Source organism: Phragmites australis, chromosome 2 (assembly GCF_958298935.1).
Source record: "Phragmites australis chromosome 2, lpPhrAust1.1, whole genome shotgun sequence".
Taxonomy (NCBI): domain Eukaryota; kingdom Viridiplantae; phylum Streptophyta; class Magnoliopsida; order Poales; family Poaceae; genus Phragmites; species Phragmites australis.
The window spans coordinates 15,171,018-15,190,801 of NC_084922.1; the positions used below are offsets into that span (position 1 = coordinate 15,171,018).

At 46.4% G+C, this 19,784-nt stretch overlaps 1 protein-coding gene across 1 annotated transcript; it reads right to left on the reverse strand.

Annotated features, from left to right (window-relative positions):
• Positions 1-4,089, reverse strand: LOC133900793 (uncharacterized). The gene is made up of 6 exons (XM_062342041.1): positions 3,826-4,089; positions 2,437-2,818; positions 1,714-1,910; positions 1,481-1,622; positions 474-633; positions 1-387 (listed from the first exon to the last, which is right to left on the reverse strand). The coding sequence occupies exons 1-6, from the start codon at positions 3,909-3,911 to the stop codon at positions 362-364; spliced, it is 993 nt and encodes a 330-aa protein (XP_062198025.1). The 5' UTR covers positions 3,912-4,089; the 3' UTR covers positions 1-361.
• Between the last annotated feature and the right edge of the window lie 15,695 nt (positions 4,090-19,784).

Consider the following 19,784-nt stretch of genomic DNA (forward strand, 5'->3'; position numbering starts at 1 on the left):
GCCGACAACTTGACATTTCATTCTGGAATTTGAAAATACAAAATTCGTTGCCAAAATTTTGCTGAACCACGTACAGGCACACCTGTAAGGTGCCCCTATTAGCCAGAACAAGCTCTCGACCTCTGGCTATTACATCCTAAAGAGGCTGGCTGCTACATTCTGAAAAAAAATCACCTTTAGCGCAGATATATACAATGTGAGCTTCATACGGAGACATGCTATGCATCTATGCGGGGATTTGCGTCAGGAATTCCCTACAGGATGTACTCGACGATCCTTTTCCCGAAATGAACTCACTAGGTTGCCAGTGTAGATAAGGATCGTCTTCAAGATTTAAACACCTAATTGGAACGAAACCATGTCACTCCGGTTTCACTGAGAGCCTCTCTGCAGATTTGACAGATAAAAAAAGAGTTAATAAACCTGGCGGGCTAACCAAGGCCATATATATTGATTTCTAAAACTGGGCTTACTTATGAGTTCATATGTTACAATCATTGATGTACCCCACAAAGACATGTTAAGAAACCTCGGACCAAACCCTCTATAAAAACCACTCCATCCATCTTCCTCTAGCAGCAGCCTGCTAGTTTTCATGACAGATGGCCTACCGCTACCATAGTTGTCCATCACCTGAAATCACACATAGATATTATTTAAATGGAATTCGGCCGAGTATCATGCAAGATCATAATTCCTTGTATGATAATTAGTAGTTAGCTGTGACAGCATGATGTTTCAGGCGTATATTCTGTCATAGTGAAGATGGTACTTCAAACACCTGGTTTATATGATCATATCAGTACTGTTGACATCATCCACTATGCACTAGCACAGGCAACAACTAAAACATTGCAGTGCCAGCCTCGAAATGTCATTTCGATGTGTATAGTGCGGTTGAAAAACCGAGGCAGTTTCCTGGACACAGAAGAACAAGATATGTGGCCCATGTCGAGCTACCTCACAAGCTACCTAGAATGAAGAAACCACGCTACTTTGAGGAGCTAATTGGCAATCCTGTATAGTAAAGGTACCCATATGTCACAAGGCGCGAAGTATAAAACTGTAACTTTGCCACTCAATGTTTTGCAGCCAGGGCACAAGGCCCACAACCCTTTCAAATTTTATCCTGCAACTGCAGCTACAACCCGTGATTCATCCACGCTGCCTAATCATTTTACTAACAGGGAGTTGTAAGTAAAATTATGCTCACTTTGCAGTGTGCCAACAGAAAAAAATAACCAGGAAGACCCTCCAGTAGGAAACCCCTAAATGCACTGACACTCAAAATATGAGTCAATTTGCCAGTCCAAAATCCTGTCTAATAAAGAATATCTTGACAAGCAATTGGGTTGAGTAGGCTTGGAATACCAGAAAAGAAAGTGCTTATCAAAGAGAAAACATGATGAATGTTAAAGAAAAAGAGCATCCAGCAAAAATACATAACTACGTGTTCAGAAGAACAAATATATTTATTTACCTGAAGCCGTGTCTTAATGGTATCTATTGGTGTGGTGATAATTGACGAGCAAGCACCAGCAATTGTTCCTGCCGTTGCTTGGACAGCAACAAGTTCTGATTGAGATGGTTTCGTTTGCGAATCATTTCCATAGCCCAAGCTCCTAAATTAGGACCCCAAGAGCATCAATCAAGCATGGCACTAGAACCTTTGGACACTCAAGGAACAAGAAATGCAAGATAAAACTAACACACCTCCAAATAGCATGCTGAGCACCACCATATGCACTCCACCAAAGGGCAGAAGCTGGTGATTGAGTCAACATGGTAATTCCAAAACCTCGGTAAAGTCCCCGGATCCCTTCAGTTCTGACAACCTTATTTATCACATCAAATGAACCCCTATATGTTGCCATCCCCGGCAATCCTTGAACCATGAGCCTTTGGCAAATCTACGAGCACAGAAATAAGGGTAGTATGTAAAACAGCTTGCAAAATAAACATATTGTGAACTACAGATAAAATGCAGCTATGTGCGGTTCTTGAGAGGAACTAAAATATTGTGCAGTAGAATTAATCTAAGTGGCAGAATTATTTCTAAAGCGATCAGCCCTTTGTTGGTTACTGAAATATAGATATAATAATAACATAATAACTTCATGAAATGGCACAGTGTTTATTTTGTGACATGTAACTAGCCATACATCATAACAATAATGTGGTGCCTAAACTCCAAAGCAACCTAAGAGAGAATATCAACAGTTGATGGGGTTTCAATCAAATTGTGACATGCATAGCTTCAATACAAAGATTTTTCCAGTTAAAAGGTCATCAAATGAGTGTTTCGGTGTTGATACATAGAAATGATTTATGTTATTGTGTTTTCCCTTTTGGAACCAAAGATCGCTTGGACCTCAAGGTCCTAAACACAAAAGGTAGAACTAAAAACATATGGGGCTAGTATGAAAGAATGATTACCACATCTAGAGGCACAAAATATGAGCTTGAACAGATACTTGACACTAGGCCTGCCACGCCGTTTGCTACAGCAATCCTTGTTGCCTCCGACATATCAAAACGTTCAGAGTACTTAAAAGCCATTTCTTTGGAGACCTCCAGTGAAGTTAGAGCTAGGACTCGCCCAGGAAGAGCTCCAACTGCGGAGGTGCCAAAGCCTCTGAAAACACCAGGGATGCCATCACTTCTCAATATCCTCCTAAAAAGGGTAAATCCAGACATGTGTGCAAGCCCTCCTTCGGCAACCTGCATCCTGGTCTTCACAACAGCTGTCGGGTGCAGAGCACCTTGTTGGGCTGTAAAAAGGATAGCTCCGATCACATGAAACTTTGTCTTATCCAACCTTCAGTGCGATAGAAAAGGATAGCTATATCAGTTACAAGAATATGCAATCACAAAGAGTCGCTTTATAGGATCTATCTTCACACGAATTGCCATGACATAGTCATGATCTTTTCAATGATCAACCTCTACAAGCCTCATAGTGTACAACTGGCATACTGCATAACAATCAAAGTCCCTGTCTATTAAATCACTGATAAAAACTGTGCAAGAAACAGTTGCCACAGTTATGGATTTTATGCACAAAGCCTAGTACCCTGTGGTCAGTGCTCCCCAGGAAATGGAACTGGTGAGTCTACTGACACCCCTATGACAGTTAATATGACACAATGAAGAACAAAAATAAAACACCAATACAAATCCTGCGAGTTACGTTGTACATACTTAAGATCTGAACCGCAGTATCGCGTACATGAACAACTAGGGCATACTAAGAGCCAAGAATTTGGTTTTTTTGTACGCATTCAACTTTCTAGCAGTATTTTCATGCAGAGAAGTACAACTATTGGCCTGAACACAGCAGCTACCGTTGCGCTATGGGAAGTACAATTCATCTCTACATGTAAAGCGTCCCTAACCAAATTTACAGCTTTCCGCGGCAGGAAGTACAATTCATCTCTACTTTTTAAGCGTCTGAAACGAACTTACGGCTTCGCGGAAGACCTAATTTCCGTTCCCCGTCTAAATCGATAGCAGAGCAATCTCGTGACCCTCCTGACTGCTCCCACGCCCCAGCCAAAAAGACTCCAGAAAAGTTGGGGAAAACCCCAATGCGCCCACGATTCGACTTCCTTAGAACCAGCACCTTCCATCACCAGTTTCCCGTTTCTCACCCTAACCGGCGCAGCGCACTGCAGTAGGCGGATTCAACCGTATCCTAAAGGTAAGCTGCCGATGCGTAGACGAACTGAACTGAAAATGCGGGGTCGCAAACACCCGCCCTTGCATACTGCGAAGAAAAGATCCTCTTTTTGAGTTTTGAGTCTAGAGGAAAGTCGTGGCGCGTACCTCTCCCAGTTGATGTTGGCCTCCGCGAGCGCGATCCCGGCCGCGGACGCCTCCGAGGTCTCCGCCGCCGCAGCAGCAGCAGCCATGGACTCCTACACAGGCGAGAGGAGGCTCCGCGAGAAGAGGAAGTAGACAGCGGCTCGCCTGCTTCCCTCCCTCCCTCCTTCGCTTCGGTGCGTGCTTCTGGTGTTATTGATGTCGGCGCCGATGCGAAAATGCGCACGGGGAGTCGGGGAAAGAAAAAGAAGGCAGCGGAGGCGGAGGGACTACCGAGGGAGGGAGGGAGAAGGGTGCGAGTTTGCTCGGGTGGGTCGAGTCTTAGGGGTTTGGAAGTTTCCAGAACGGTCGGCGCCCCGGGGAGCGCGCCGCCGAGGTTGCCATTTGTCCGGCCCGGCTCACCGACGTGCGGGACCGGGACGCGGTGGGGCCAGGAAGTCGGTCGTGGCCCGGGCAGACGCGTGGTGGGCGTTTCACACTTCTCCGGCTCCCACGGAGGGGGAGGAGTCATGGGCTCGGAGCCGAGGAGGCGCTGCCAGCGAGGCGTGGTGGAGACACGTGTTGGACTGCAATTGAGCTTCGCTGTCTGACGTCGCCTCGTGGGTCAAAAAAAAGGTTGGTGGTGACTGGTTTTTGTACGTTGTGCCGTGGCAGTGTTTGGGCGGCTTGAAGCACTAGCCACGAATGTGTCCTTCCGTCGCCACAATGACCGACGTCCCCTCACGTTAGTCAGCGCGTCAGTTAGTTAGGGTGACGACGTCATTCACGTAGAGGTTTGATTTTAAGGCCAACTTCAGCGGAGTCTCTAAATCTGTAAATCTCGTGCTACAGTATTTTTGACTACTGTAGCACCAGGAATCTTCTCCGGTAGATAACATTCCTGACGCGCGAGGTGAGGGATCTCGGTCGCATCGTAAGCTCATAACACGGATCACATGACGCAAAGCCACAAACTATTTTCCAACTTTTTAACTGATATTTAAAATAAATACCCCAATCCAAATTTTAGAAATTATTTATTTGGCTCATCATAGGTCGTGCCTTTTGCGAGAGCGTGGAGAAAGCAGCCCTGCCAAGGAGCGGCCACAAATTCATGTACATCATAGCTACTACAGTACTAGCTACTAATGCTCTCTCTTCTCTTTTCTCTACGTAACAGAAATACTTACATAGATTTATAGTGTAACTTAAAGGAGACGCTCCAAGTAAAAAAAAGTTCGATCTTGATTAGACTCAAAAATTCTAAAATAGTGGCATCGTTTAAGTGATTTCAGTAAAAGAGCAAAGAGAAGAAAAAAAATAGGGAAAAATACCCACGCAACCATAGAAATGATCCCACCAAGATTTACCTTTTTTAAGCCCACCAGAGCATTTTTATAATCAAATATGGAGAAAAATAGGTAACTTGGAGTCAAGCTTGGGTATGCAGAGAGGAAGTTGGCTCCAATGGCCATCATATCAAGTTGTTTGATGTGTTAGCATTGGTGAAAAGATTTACATGCAATACGACTAATATTAGAAACCAGGTCAACCGGCTGACCCACTGGTCCAACCAACGAACAAGTGAATCAATAGCCTAAGCGAAGTGTGGGCTTGGCGTGACACTCCGTTTAGTCACGCTAATGGCCATGGCGCTGCCAAATCCTTACAATGTTGGGAATTTTGTCGGGCATGGTAGCCCATTTAGCCAGCTTATGACATGGTCAAAAGATTCATTTAAAAAATAGTGAGGGAGTTTGTTAAATATTAATTAAAAAGGTATACAAAATAGAAAAAAAAAACCTGTTCCATGCATCCGTTAGGAATCTAAAACCATATCTAAATACAAAATTTTCATTATAATGTAATATTTACTAAGAAAACTCTTTAACATTGGATTACTTTTCCATTTATATCAGTGCAAAAATATCATACACAATTTGATCTTAAAAGAAACTCTTCGGTTCTAACCCAGTTTGGGCCCAGCCAAGCTTTGAGTTGCCTCCTTCAATTATTGCTCAAGTATGTTTGTCTCACTCGAAATGTAAAACCAGATATTCCATATGCACCAACTATTCAAACCGATTCAATTTACCTCATTAACTGTTTTTTATAGTGATTTTGTCCTATACGGTAGTAGGCCCCACATGTCCTATGACATCTCATCTCTTCTTCTTCCCTCTTTTCTCTCTCAAAAAAAAAAGACGACTGGTGTGCACATCGGAGCACACCCGCCTTGTTCTCGCCGATGAGCACATCGGGGGAGCGGACGAGCCCTGTCGTCCAGCCGCGCCATACCACAAGCTATGTGCTGACAACGACATTCGTATCGATGTACTCCTTGAGGAACGCCTCGACCATGATCCTTGGGTTCGTGGTGAGCAAGCATCGGCACCCACACACCAAGAACACACGCCACGACTCCGGGTGGAGGTCGGAGCAGTAGAACTTGGGCAATATGGCACGAGCCACGGTCTCGATGTCGGTGACCCTGATGCCAGCCATGGATGTGAAGATGAGCACCTGGATGTCGACCGTCTCAGACATGAGGTAGTAGAGTAGCAACAGCCGCAGCACGCTGCTGATCTTGAATGCCATGTGCGCGAAGCAAATCGCCGAAGTACAGGAACAAGCTTCGACCACACAACAGTGTGCCATCTAGGTTAGCTCGAGCAAGGGATCGCCGAGGACGGAGATTGACGTGGTGAGCTTGCCACCGGACTTAGAGAAGAAAGCGCGCGGACCCTCAATTTTTTCCCAAAAATAAAGCACCACCACCGCCGCCGTCGATCTCCAGCTCCGGCCGTTGTCCGACCCCAAGGTGAGCATCGCTTGCTCCTACTCTACCTCCCTGGCCCCTCCTTTCTCTCTCTCCACAGCCGTAACCACTTCCTCATCGATCCACCATGGCCGTCGCCTTATCCTGCTCATCGCTAGTCGCTAGCAGGACCTCCCCGTTCGATTCGAGCCTATGGCGAGCATCACCGTGCCCCCACCTCTCTTTCTCATGCCCTATCTCTCCCTATACATGCCCGTGTGAGGCCCTCATCGAGAGCACCTCCTCCTCCACCCTTCTCTATCATCGTTGGTCATCGGCGAAGCCGTACCGGCCAAGGTAACACAACCGGAGCACCAACCGCACCCCACAGCAACCTCTCGTACCTCTTGTTTAGCCTCAAGCCACCGCCACCACCAACTCCGGCAAGCTCTTGCCATCACTACGGCCAGCATACAACGACTTGGACCCCACCTCCATAGGCACCCACAGCAGCGACCGGGTACCGCGAGGATTCATGGCCGACCACCTCCTCCATACGAGCCCGTGCCCGTGCGAGGCCACTGACAAGCCACCTCCTCCGCTACCTTTCCTCTCCACCGTCGACTGCCCTGGTGCGCCCCCGAGCCAATCCGAACCGTGGACGAGCTTCACTACCTCCCATGGGTCCTCTTTCTGTGCTCCACGTCAAGCTTCCGCACCATTTGGCTGGTTCTAGCAAAACTCCAGCGAATGCATCACCATCTACATGCTGTGCTGAGCCACCCCTCTCTTTGTTTGGTTAACACGTGGGACCCCCTGTGTCACCTCAACATCTTTTGACCTGATCGAAGTTGAGTTGTCGCCACGTAGGATGAAACCACTGTCGAAACCGCCATAGGGAGGAAAAATAAATGGTTTCAATTGTTGCGAGAGCCTCCATATCTAGTTTTTCGATTCAGGGAGGAAAATTAGACAGAGGCAATAGTTGAAGGAGCCAAAATAGACTTTTTCCTAAATGTTCTAGACCGGGCCTAGGCAATACGTTATCCGCCTAATATTAACCAGGAACAAGTTAAGTAACAGCACTACAAAGTCCTCAGGCAACCTAATTGGACTGGAAAATTCCAGACCTAGTGGAATGGAATGCGTTTTCCTTAGCGTGGCCCATGATACGCTCAAGTCTAACTAGGCGGGCGGCCTAGATGTCATGCGAAAGCTGAACTCGTGTTGTTCAATCTATCAAATTGTATTCAGGTTTTGGTTGTTAGCAATTTAGGGGCACTTTTGTTTAATGGAATAACAATTCTGTTATAAAATAAGGGAGGCACTACGTGTATTTCGCTCCTTAGCCATTCCTCTCACGCACTCCCTTCTTGCCTCCCCAACAAATCCCGCTAGTTCTGCTCCTCCACCTCATCCCACCGCCAGCGCCTCCTGCCCCTCCGCGTCCGCCCGCCCACCACGTCATGCCCCCTACGTTGAAGTCATGTTGCACGCCCTCCCACTAAAACCACGCCCGCTTGCCCGCTGCCTCCTCCCCCCCCCCCTCCTCGGTGCTTGCCCGCCCTCCATCAACCGCTAAACGTCTCCAATGAAGTCGCGCCACACGCCCTCCCACTAAAACCACATCGCCACACCGTATTTGCCCTTCAGCACGTGACCCCAGGCGTTTTCCTCCCACCGAAGTCGCGCGATACCGTGTGCTTCCCTCCACTCCCCTGCTTTATCGCTTCTGGACACGTCTTCAGCGACAGGATCCGATCGGGTCGACAACCACGACCAGCGACCCAAGCCAGCGAGCTACGCGTCACCACCGTCCTGTTGCCCCCCTCGCGTGTCACCACCTCCGTCACCACGCTCGTCGTGCACTTCCACCCTGCACTGCTTTTGGACGTAGCTTCAGTGATAGGATCCTATCGGGTCGGCGGCCATGAACGGCAAATCGTGCAAGCCTACTGCGTTCATCAGCAGCACACATCATGTGGTCTATTGTTTGATGTTAAATCCCTCATGTATGTCCAATTAATTTACATCATTCTTTCAATTCTATGGGCAAGTCTCTTCCGTTTGAGGATTGAACTGATGCATTCTTTTTTCTCAGCGTATCATGTAGTGAGGTTATATCTGGATTACCATTGGTTTGGTCTCCAATTCTATTCTAAATCTAATATCATGTGGATCCTTCTTTTTTCTGTTTTGTTCATTTGAGCAAATCAGTTAGTGGAAATGTGGAATCATGTACAGATGATCCTAGATTTAATTATTCCCGGTAATGAATAATTCTGTGTTTTGTCTATTGATTCATATATTTTTCAGGAAATCGAGTGGCGAAATTGAATGGGTAAGAACATGCAGAGTCACTTCCATGATCATGTTCTGCTTGCTTGAATAGTGTGTGATGATACAATACTCTTATGTTTCGTTCCTATTTACAAGAATTGAGATGATATTATGCTATCCTCTATTTCGCATCAGTTGCTAGAGAGACAATTTGGTGCTTTGGTGCCTCAACAATCACATGTGCAAATCCAACTGGTCAATTTGTATCATGGTTCTTTGACATCAGTGCATACTTTTACAAACGAAATTGATACCGTAATGATGCAACATATTGTGGTTCCTTTTCTGATCATGACAGTATTAACATGTAATGATATTATATGTTAATGATGCAATCGAGTCTGCATCAAACTTTATGATGAGCTGAACACTCGGTGGTGCCATGATGTCTTCCTCGAGTCACCTGACCATCTCGCAGCCACATTCTCATCAGGCTATGCACTAAGTTTCACGCTCGCAGGACAAATGGGCAGCAACAAAGATCATTTCAGTGTTTCATCCTCAATATTTTTTTTTAGAAGACGGTCGCGTAAAGATATTATAACTAAATGGAGGTAAAAATACAAAAGTAGACTCTAAAACACTAAAAAAAAACTGGCCCCACTATTTTCAGCACCTAAGGTATCAAATACGGCACTGCTTACCCGTATTTAGCACCTGAGGTACCAAAAACGGTGAACAATACTTGAGGTGCCGAATACGGCCAGTGCCATGTGCCGCGAGAGAAGCTGAAGCGTAATTCATGACTTTTTTAGTACAAAAATAGTCCAAAAATTTTAAAAAATTTCATGAGCAAACTAGAGATCACTAACAACCTATTTTAATTGGTTTGATCCAAAAAGGCTGAGCCAATATTTAATTAAAATTCTCCAAATAAACCAACTTTTATAAATTCTAGCACTATTTAATGCCTCAAATAAATTCTCAAAAATCTAGAAAAATTCACTAATATTCTTCTCATGTGATGTACTAATTTATAAAAATATTTTCAACCCTATGTTATTTGGTGAAAAAGTGAATTCCTTTGTAATGCTCCATTTATATGCATTTTTACCATTTATGTGATATTCTCTTCTTAATTTAATTTGAAAAAAATAATTTAACATGCACAAAACCTTGGTTCTCATATTAATATTAAGCCTTTGTAATACTCTATTTATATGTATTTTTATCATTTTATATTAATATTAAACTTTGTTGGAAAGAATTCTGCAAGGTAATTTTGCAGTGAATTAACGTTGGGAGGATACAAATTCTAATTTATCGAACATTAATAGTTATGAAGAATAATTATCATATTACCTAGCATAGAGATTACATACGCTGATAAACCTTATATTTGATATAAGGTTTTTCGTCGGTGCATGAATGGACACTAACCATAAAGAGATGACGATAACAAATATTAGCACGTACAGTACACCTAACGACGAACTTAATAGCGTGTCACTACTTAACCTAACATACCTTAAGAAATAAAAATAGACTGGGTTACAGAAGATGGGCTCTATTGAGTGCACTTAGGATATTTGCCCTTCCTCAAAGTATCAGGGCCTGAAGCCTTAGAGCGACAGGCCATCTCCCACTTACTTTCCCTCTCATCCTCATGAGCTTCAGCCGCGATGCGCTCCTCTGCTATCTTCTTCATGTGCTCCTCCTCCTGACGCTTAAGCCGTAGTTCCTCCTGCTGTTGCTCGTACTCCTGACGTTTATACGCTTTCCTCCTCCATCACATGCTCATTTTGACCCACTGTTTCTGGTCATCACTTTGCTTCATATCTAGCAATTCCATGAAGTCACATAGAGGTGGAGAAGACTAGACAAATGAAAGAAGATGAGAGATTAGTAAGACAGTGTATGAAATCATATGAAAAGTACCACATGAGTGATGTATGTCGCTATACCGGTGGGCACTCGTACGGTCCATATCGAGGCTTGTTGTACTGGTAGTTGGCACATATGAAGAAGCATAGATAATAGGTGTAGGAGATGTCCTGGGACTCGCGAAGCCTACAAGGGTCATCACAGAAGCACATCGGCGGTTCTACCCCCTGAGGGATGAAAATCTCCAATATTTCTTGGGTGGGTTTGGTGGAGCTGAGTAAGATATTGTAGTTGAGAGAGCTGAGAAAGGATTGGTCTATCCATGGATGAGTGTGGGGTTATTTATGATGGTTGGGGGCTGGTGTTTGGATTGAGTGCATGGACATGGCTGGGGCTGGAGCATATGATTCTGTGTGAAAGCTGAAAAGGTTCTGGCACTAATGCTTTGCAGAGATTCTCTGGCGAAAGCTGTTGCTTTGTGTGGTCATTTCATTCTGCAAAATTTCAGCATGAGTTATTGTTGCATCTGCATTGAGGCATGGATTCCTATGAAAGCTGAGTCGTGTAGTCACTTCATGTCTATTGCACGACTCACGATAGAAGTGTTGTCATTTCATAGTTAAAGCTACGTCGTGTGGTCACTTCCTGTCTAAACAACAACTCACGATAGAGGTGTTGTTATTTCATGGTTAAAGCTGTCGTACCGTCACTTCGTGTCTAAAGGGTGTCTCACGATAGAGGTGTTGTCTTTTAATGCTTAAAGCTCTGTCATGCGGTTATTACAAATATTAGATAAATTAAAGTAACGTGCCAAAATTATTTACAAACATTAGATCAATTAAAAGTAACTACAACAACAATAACAATGAATGAGACATAATATGGCTGACTACTATATTTTAGTGAATAGTACATATGTCATAAAGAATTACAAGTACACCAAACAACAACACTGTCTCCTCAACGACGACGACGATGACGCACGCAGTCCCCATGAGTATAAGTGTCTGGTGGGTGTGTAGCCCTCATCCCAGTGGCCTGCGCTGGCCCTTGCCTCGTGTACCCTTGATCGTCGTCATCATCGTCCTGCCCTGTATGACCCCCACCGAACATGTATCCAGACCCGCTAACTCGGCCCTTCATGTACCATGACGACGGATCCTCATACGGAAGTGTCGACGCTCCTAGAATGTGCTCCGATAGAGTTCGGTGTCCCAAAGGCTCGGCCTACTGGTATCACTGTGAACCCCCAGGTGTATCGGGATATTGGGGGTACTGTCCGCTGAGGAGATCGGTGAAGCTTGTGGCCTGCACTGCAGCTGATTAGTCAAAAACATGTGTACCGCTCCAGCTAGGCTTCTGCTGTGTAAAGTCAATGATGCCCTCATGATGCTTCGAAGCTGCAGGTAGAGGTGTCATCGTAGTATGAGGAGGTTGTGTTCACTGGGGGGCCTGTGAAACGAGTGTACACTACTCAGGCTCAGGCACCTGCGTGCACTCCTCGGCCGCAGCACCGAAACATGGCACATGATGTTCCGAAGCCGAAGGTGCCTCTCGCGACTGTGTGCGAATAGGTTTGTCACGAGCACTGGACGGGCGCCTGCTGTGGGAGGCACGGGACGGGTCCATTGCTAGTACGTCATACCCCCTCCAACGCGGGTCACAACTACCTAGACAACGTATAGCGGATAGGAAGCGGGACCCTCTCGCCCTCATGTACTCCCGGAGAGGGTTCCGATCCATCCGCGTTGATGACCCGCTTGGTTCTCCACAAGCTTGCTCTGCCTGTGTATGCATCGCATACGCCTCTTCGGTCTGTATGAGATGAGGGACATGTTAGTAATACGTAGGTTTAACCAATTAAAATTGTTATAAGTACCACATCACCTACCACAACATGAAGAAGACGGGCATGATTCTCAGGGAACGATCTGGGGCCTGGCTCCACAAGTACTCTAAGTAAGGTGCCATGCATGCGCGGATGGTACCATGAAAGGTACTCCCAGTAGGTGCCATCGCCGTATTGTCCAGCAGGAACAACGACATCCACTGCAGCTGACTCCTTTCACCTCTGTATGTGCTCGACATTCACGGATGCCCAGTCCCGCATGCCTCTGACCCCCTGTGCGCTCCTCCTGTACATGACATACACAATTATAATATATCAATATTGATCACCTTGGGCACTAATGTTACCTACAATAACACACTTACTCGTGCGCCTGATCGGCGTCTCGTGGGGGAGGTACTGGCACCACTTGTCGTACCCAAACTACCTCTGTACACGCTCAGAAGAATATACTTCCATGTTGTTCATGTACAACAAGAAGCATCTAGTCATCCATAAGCCTAAGTCACACTAACAACATGATGCGATGAGCCCGCCAGTCGTAATTTCGGTCACTCGTGCCATACACCATGGATCACACTCCACGAGATCTACGCTAAGGACGTCTAAATCATTGATCACCCGGGATTAGCTACCATGGTCTTGTTGCTGACTCCATCTCAGCCTAGCATGCATCCACTGATACCCCATCGTAGGCCTCATGTCATCTGCAATAACATCGAAGATGAGGACTGGATAGTAGCTCTTGAGCACCCAATGCCGACAAAATGGGAGATACTCCCAGCTCCATAGTTGTAAGAGGTGTAGGCAATCTGTTAGATATCCTTTCTTTGTTTATCTCTGGGTTGCATCACACAATCCTCTATAGGTGGCAGCCAGCACAGTAGATCTTCAACTGTAAGATGTCGGCTCATAAGTATGTGAAGCGAGCTGACTCGCTAACCATACAATATGGGGAACGATATAATCGTCTGTCGTGTTGCAGAACATGATGCCTCTCAGCAGGATGTACAAGTACACCTCATAGTGTTGTATTACTGCAGCCTCGTTAGCATCCGGTGGGCATGGATCGAACTGTGGTAGCCCATGAATCCAAGACATGGAGAGGCCAACATCATTCTTGTCATATGGCACACCAAACCTACAAGATGCAGATGGTCAATGAAGCTTGAATAGCACTATAATATTTAAAGTGCAGTACATAAAAAATAATTACCTGCCCTCAACGTAATCCTTTCAGTGTTCCTTCCCTGGTCGTGAAACTACTAACGGGGTGCCCCTGATTTGCAGCCCGGTTAGCACGGTCATCTTGCCAAAAGGAAAGTGGAACGTGTGCATCTCAGGACGCTACTAGTCGACGAGACCTATGAGCAATGGTTCCTCAATTGGCGGGAGAGGTGTCCTGCCACCACCCACCATGGGAGCTTTGGGCATCATAAGAGCGAAAGGTAGTAAGCCCGCCCGTGCGAGTGGCTCGTAGAATCGAGGGTCCAACACCTTAATCGTGTGAACACTCCGGGTTCGCAACGGAAGCAACTGTAAAAGGTATCCAATACATGTACTATGTTAGTAGCAAATTATGTTAGCAATTAAAAAGCCATATAATCGTGGTACCTGCTGCCCTGTGAAAATTATCCATCCTTTATGGTTCTTGTCGTACCACTGCTGAAGAAGCTCGGAAAGACCAGCATGAGCAAGGACAATGATTTCAACTTACATGGTTCAATAAGTAGGTGAACAACAAATATGAATATATTACAAGCTTCATGGTTCAACACGTATGTGAATAACAAAAAAATATATACTACACTCTTCATGGTTCAATAAGTATGTGAATAACAAATTAGAATATGTTACAAACTTCATGGTTCAATAAATAGTTGAAAAACAAACTTCATGGTTCAATAAAATGCAACAACTCTAAAACATTACAGTTTGATAGTGCATGATAGTTTACTGCTGGGTCGGACATGTCCTCCTATCATGGCCAGGTTCTTTGCAAAGTTTGCACTTGCGTAGGCCGTCAACAGCTTCTACTTCATCCATCACCTTGCAGCCTCATGGATATAGGAATTTCAAGATCCGTGCGTCGTGCTCGGGGATACGGTACCCACGTAGGCCCCTCGATCACTTTGTAGCTACTTTCGATGCTGAAGGACCGCATCTTTGGCAGTCATGTGCTCCTCAATGCATCCATAGTGAAGTACGGTACTACATACTGTGATCTGTCATTGCCGCCCATGTCCTTACAAGCGGCTAAGACATGCGAGCACGGGATATGTTGCAGTTTTGGCTTATTGCATGTGCACTTTGTCTCGTGAGACCCAAGTTGACAATGTTGTATGGTGTCCCCTGCGCTATACCCTGAAGCATACCTATGGCGGCATATGACCTTAAAGTCATTGTTGGCCATATCGTAGATCCTCGTCCGATGAAAGTATGCCTGTCGGAGGATTAACTCCTGTTGCAGGGATCCCGAGAGACCCCTTTTTAGAGATTCGGCCGGGGGGATGATCCTGAATAAGTTCGTCGGAGAAATGAATGAGAGTAAATGCAACGGCCGGTGGTGGGAGTGATGATCTAGTGCAAAGAGAAGTAAATGCACCGGAAATTAGACAGGTTCGGGCCGCACGGGGGCGTAATACCCTACTCCTGTATGGATGTAATAACTGCCCTGAGGAAGTCCCTCAAGGATGTTGCTGGTTACAAGAATATTTGTCTAACTAAGAGCTTGAGGCTCCTTGTTCTTGGGCAGGGACTATGCTTTGAGTTGGTCTATGGTTTGATTCTTGGTGCTTCTGTGTTCGGTGCTTGTGGTCTCTTGCTCGATTGCTTGTTGGGTCGTTCTCGGGTGGTTTGTGGGATGTATTTCGGATGTATCTCGGATGTCTCTCGGATGTATCTTTCTCTTTTGTGCTGCCGGCTCTTTTAAGCACTCGCCGGCTGCGACACGCCCCGAACCGGAAAGAGGGGGCACTAGTTCCAAGACGCCACGACCGGGAAAGGCGTCATCATTTCTTCTGGGTGAAGTGACCGGGGGGTGGAAAACGCGGCGCACGCCCGGTCACTTGTCATCATAAACGCCCTGGCAACAGGCGCCGTAGAGAGGGCCCACCGGGCAGCCGCAGAGCAACCCGGTGTGCCCGCCCTGTCCTGTTCCTCTGCCACAGCAGGGCGGCAGACGGAACGCCTTGATCCTGGCGATGTTATCCCGAGACACACCGGATGATACGGGATGGGACCCGTGCAATTAATGGCTTCACGCCTCTCTGCCAAAACATGGCAGGAACTGACACTGCGACGGGAGCAGTTGGGGATGTCAGACCACGCATGCTCATTGAATGCGACCTCGGACCTCTGACGGATTGACACCCCTTCGGCGGGTGCCTCGGGGGTTTTTCTGAGTCTTCGGGGCACCGAGTGCTCGGAGGTACTGTTCACCTCCCAGAGCACTCTCTCCCGAGAATGCCTATCCTTGCCCTCGGGGTACCGGGTGCTCGGGGGTACTGTTCACCTCCCCGAGCACTCTCTCCCGAGCACTCCTGCACGAACCTTCAGGGAACCGAGTGCTCGGGGGCTACCACGTGCAACCCCGAGCACTCTCTCCCGAGCACTTTTGCATAGATCTTTCGGGGAACCGAGAGCTCGGGGGCTGCCACGTGCAGCCCCGAGCACTCCCTCCCGAGCACTTTCACACTGACCCTCGGGGAACTGAGCGCTCGGGGGCTGCCGCACGCAGTCCCCGAGCACTCTCTCCTGGAACTTAGCTCTTCTAATCGTCGGGGGACTAGGGTGCTCGGGGGTGACCGGGCACCTCCCCGAGCACTTTCTTCCCGGAACTTAGACTTTACGAATCATCGGGGAACTGGGACGCTCGGGGACCAGTGACTGTGGCCCCGAGCACCTTCTCCCGGGACTTGAACTTTCCTCATCCCCCAGGAGGGACCTCGCGGGATGGCGACACGTGGCGGATGGCCGGCCTGGCCTCGGGACTCAGGGACCCCCGGTTCCTGATACACCGACAATGCCTTATTCCTCCTTATGGATAATGTTGCCTTCACCTTAGGTGCAAACTGCGTGCTGCAATTCATGGTAGCATTACCACGGTCTTGAAAGTAGTCTGCCGTTCTATAGCATGTGAGCTCAATGGTGGCACACAACGGGAGGCCTCGTACTCCATTTAGGATATTGTTGAACGCCTCCACTATGTTTGTTGTCATGATGGTGTACCTAACATGGGATAAAAAAATTTAGAAGGCCTATTTGCATAGATAGGGTTTAATATGATCATTTAAATTCTAAGTGCTAACCTGGCACTGTGAGTGTTATGGATTAGGGCCCAACGCTTTGCCGGCTTCCCTGCTATCTACTAGCTAAACGTAGCACGTGAACGACTAACGATAGTTTGCTCCCTAACCATTTACGTTCGCAGATGATCCTTCTGTTCTTGTTGATCTGCTATCATCTTGCGAGTGATCTCATTTAACTCTCTCCATATTTCATTGAACTTCGTCTGCTGGTTCTGCAGACATAAACCTTTGAATCTCTTTACAAGAGACTTGCTGCGGTACCTTGTGTACATGTTCGCTCCTAAGTGGTGCTTGCACCACCTTCTCTCCACATCAGACCATGCAATGAAATTATGCTATCATGCAACACATCCAACGTATGCAGAAGGCCTTTGTTATGGTAAGAGATGATGCAAACTCGTTCCCTGTTACCCATAACACATGTCCTTAACAAAGTGAGGAACCGCAACCAGCTATCATTGTTCTCACTCTCAACCATTGCAAAGGCGAGATGAATGATCTGATTATTTGCATCTGCCGTCATCACTGTCATAAGTGTACCATGATACTTGCCTCTCAGAAATGTGGCATCCACGCATAGAACTGGCCTGCAATGTCTGAAAGCTTTGATGCATTATCCAAAGGACCAGAATAACCTAATGAGGTATCGGTCAGTAGTGTTGTATGACTCATCCTCTAGCTTGATCGGCTCATCCACCATCGCCCATTGAGTCCCTGGATTCGTCATGGTAATCTTCTGCAGTAGCCTCAGAGCATAGTTGTAAGACTCTTCGAAGCTTCCAAATAGCATCTTCAACGCCTTCTGCTTCGCTCGCCACACGGTGTGGTAATTGATCAGCATACTCGTCTTAGTCTGTGAAAGTGCATCTAGGCCCCCTAAGTGGATTTTGATGATTAATGACAAACGATTAAGGGACTAATGGGTTTATTGAGATGATGAACATGATTTAGTCCCATTGGTGAATTTAATGGACGATGGCATCCCTCAAAAAGAAAAGAGAAGCGGATTGTAGTTGCTCAATATGTTTTAATTAATTTTATCTTTTGAATTTGAGTTTAGAAATGCCATACTATCAAGGGGGATTCATTTGATAGTCTTGTAGGTGTCTAAATGCTCAAAGTGTCCTTTTAGAACCAAAAGATGAGAGACACAGTCACCCACGGATACCGGGAAAAAGGGCTGAGTTGCCTGAGTTCAGAGACTCCGGGTTAGGCCGGATACTCCGGGGTCTGGCATTTTTGGCCGGAGTCTCCGGGTGAGACTCCGCCAGAGAGTCTCGGTTAATCTTTAAAATGTTTTATTGTTGGAGTCTCCGGGTGGTACCGGATACTCTGAGGTCTAGCCTTTTTAGCTAGAGTCTCCGTGTAAGTCTCCGCCAAAGAGTCTCGGTTAGTCCTTGAAATTTTTAATGTTGGAGTCTCCGAGAAGCTCAGAGTCTCCAGGGTCAGTTCAAATTTCGCTGTAATGGCTAGTTTCTGACAGCGTTCTGTGCACGAGTCTCTGTGCTGGCCGGAGTCTCCGGGCAAGTCCGGATACTACGGTAAAAGTCAACCAGCACAGTAACGGCTAGTTTTTGGGGGAAAGGTATAAATACCTCCTCTCCCCCTCCAATTGAATGTTGCTGCTTTTACTGAGCTACTTGTGGACAAACATCTTCAAAGCATTGAAGAGCCCTCTCAAACCCCATCTAGAGCTTTGTTTCTTGCTATATTTGAGATTTAGGGTTTGGTGAGTGTGATTAAGAGCTTTAGAGTAAAAAGCAAATCTTTGAGCATTCGAGTCATCGTCAAGCTTTCGATTCGCAATCTTTTACTCTTGGAGCTTCGTGCTCCTAGACGGCAAGGTGTTGCCCGTAGAGCACTCAAGATTTATGGAGTGCCATGGGAGTTTGTAATCCACCATCAAGTTGAGTAAGAATCTCTAACTTGATCTTTGTGGTCGCTAGGAGAGGATAGGGTTGAAAGAGACCCGGCTCTTGTGAGCTCCTCAACGGAGACGTAGGCACTTCTTTGTGAAGTAGCCGAACTTCGGGATAAATTCATTGTCTCTTTTACATTCTTGCAAAGTTACTTTATTCAAGTTGATTTTGGGGATTTTCCCGATCTTTGTGCTTGTGAGTCTCTAGCTGCAGGTTCTTGTTGAAAAGAAGCTTATACACTTGATAGGATTTGTGGTAACATTTAGATCATTTAGAACTTCTCTCAACTTACTTTGATTTCGCGCTCCTGTATAGGCTGGATTATCCGGGTTAGATTGGATACTCTGGACCTCGGAGTATCCGTACTCGATCGGAGTATCCGGGCCTGTTTTAATCCGCTGCGAATTTTTAAATTTTAGGAACGCCTATTCACCCCCCTCTAGGCGACATCTAGTACATTCAGTCTGCACCCCCTCCATAATAGGTTTTGGCGACAAACAAATGTTTGTGCCAACAAGGGTGATGAGGAGTTGGGCTATGAACCTCGCATCAACGGTGTGACTCACATTCCTAATAGCCTCTTCACTGCATGTATGTGGGGTGTGTCTACTGATCACAAAATAGTTCTCATATTTCAGCTTATGTGCTCGTATGAAGTAAGGTCAAATCGGGTGTTTGAAACACCTGACCTCATACTCCGTAGGGTTAGAACATACGCACTTGTGGTCACTTCTTGTCATTACATCATAGTTGCTAATAAAGTAGACGACCTCCCCCTGTTACGAAATTGTTGCCTGACTTGGATGTCCCTATTCTAGTATCCCCAATTAGATAAGGTGTTATACTCAACGACGGCACGATCTAGCAAACCAACACCACGAAAGTACTGGATCGCCAGCACCAGGTCGTCATGGTCAGCATCTACTTCATCCTTGCTACCACCGGCTTTATCATCCATACATCCTGCATCTACATCAGAATGG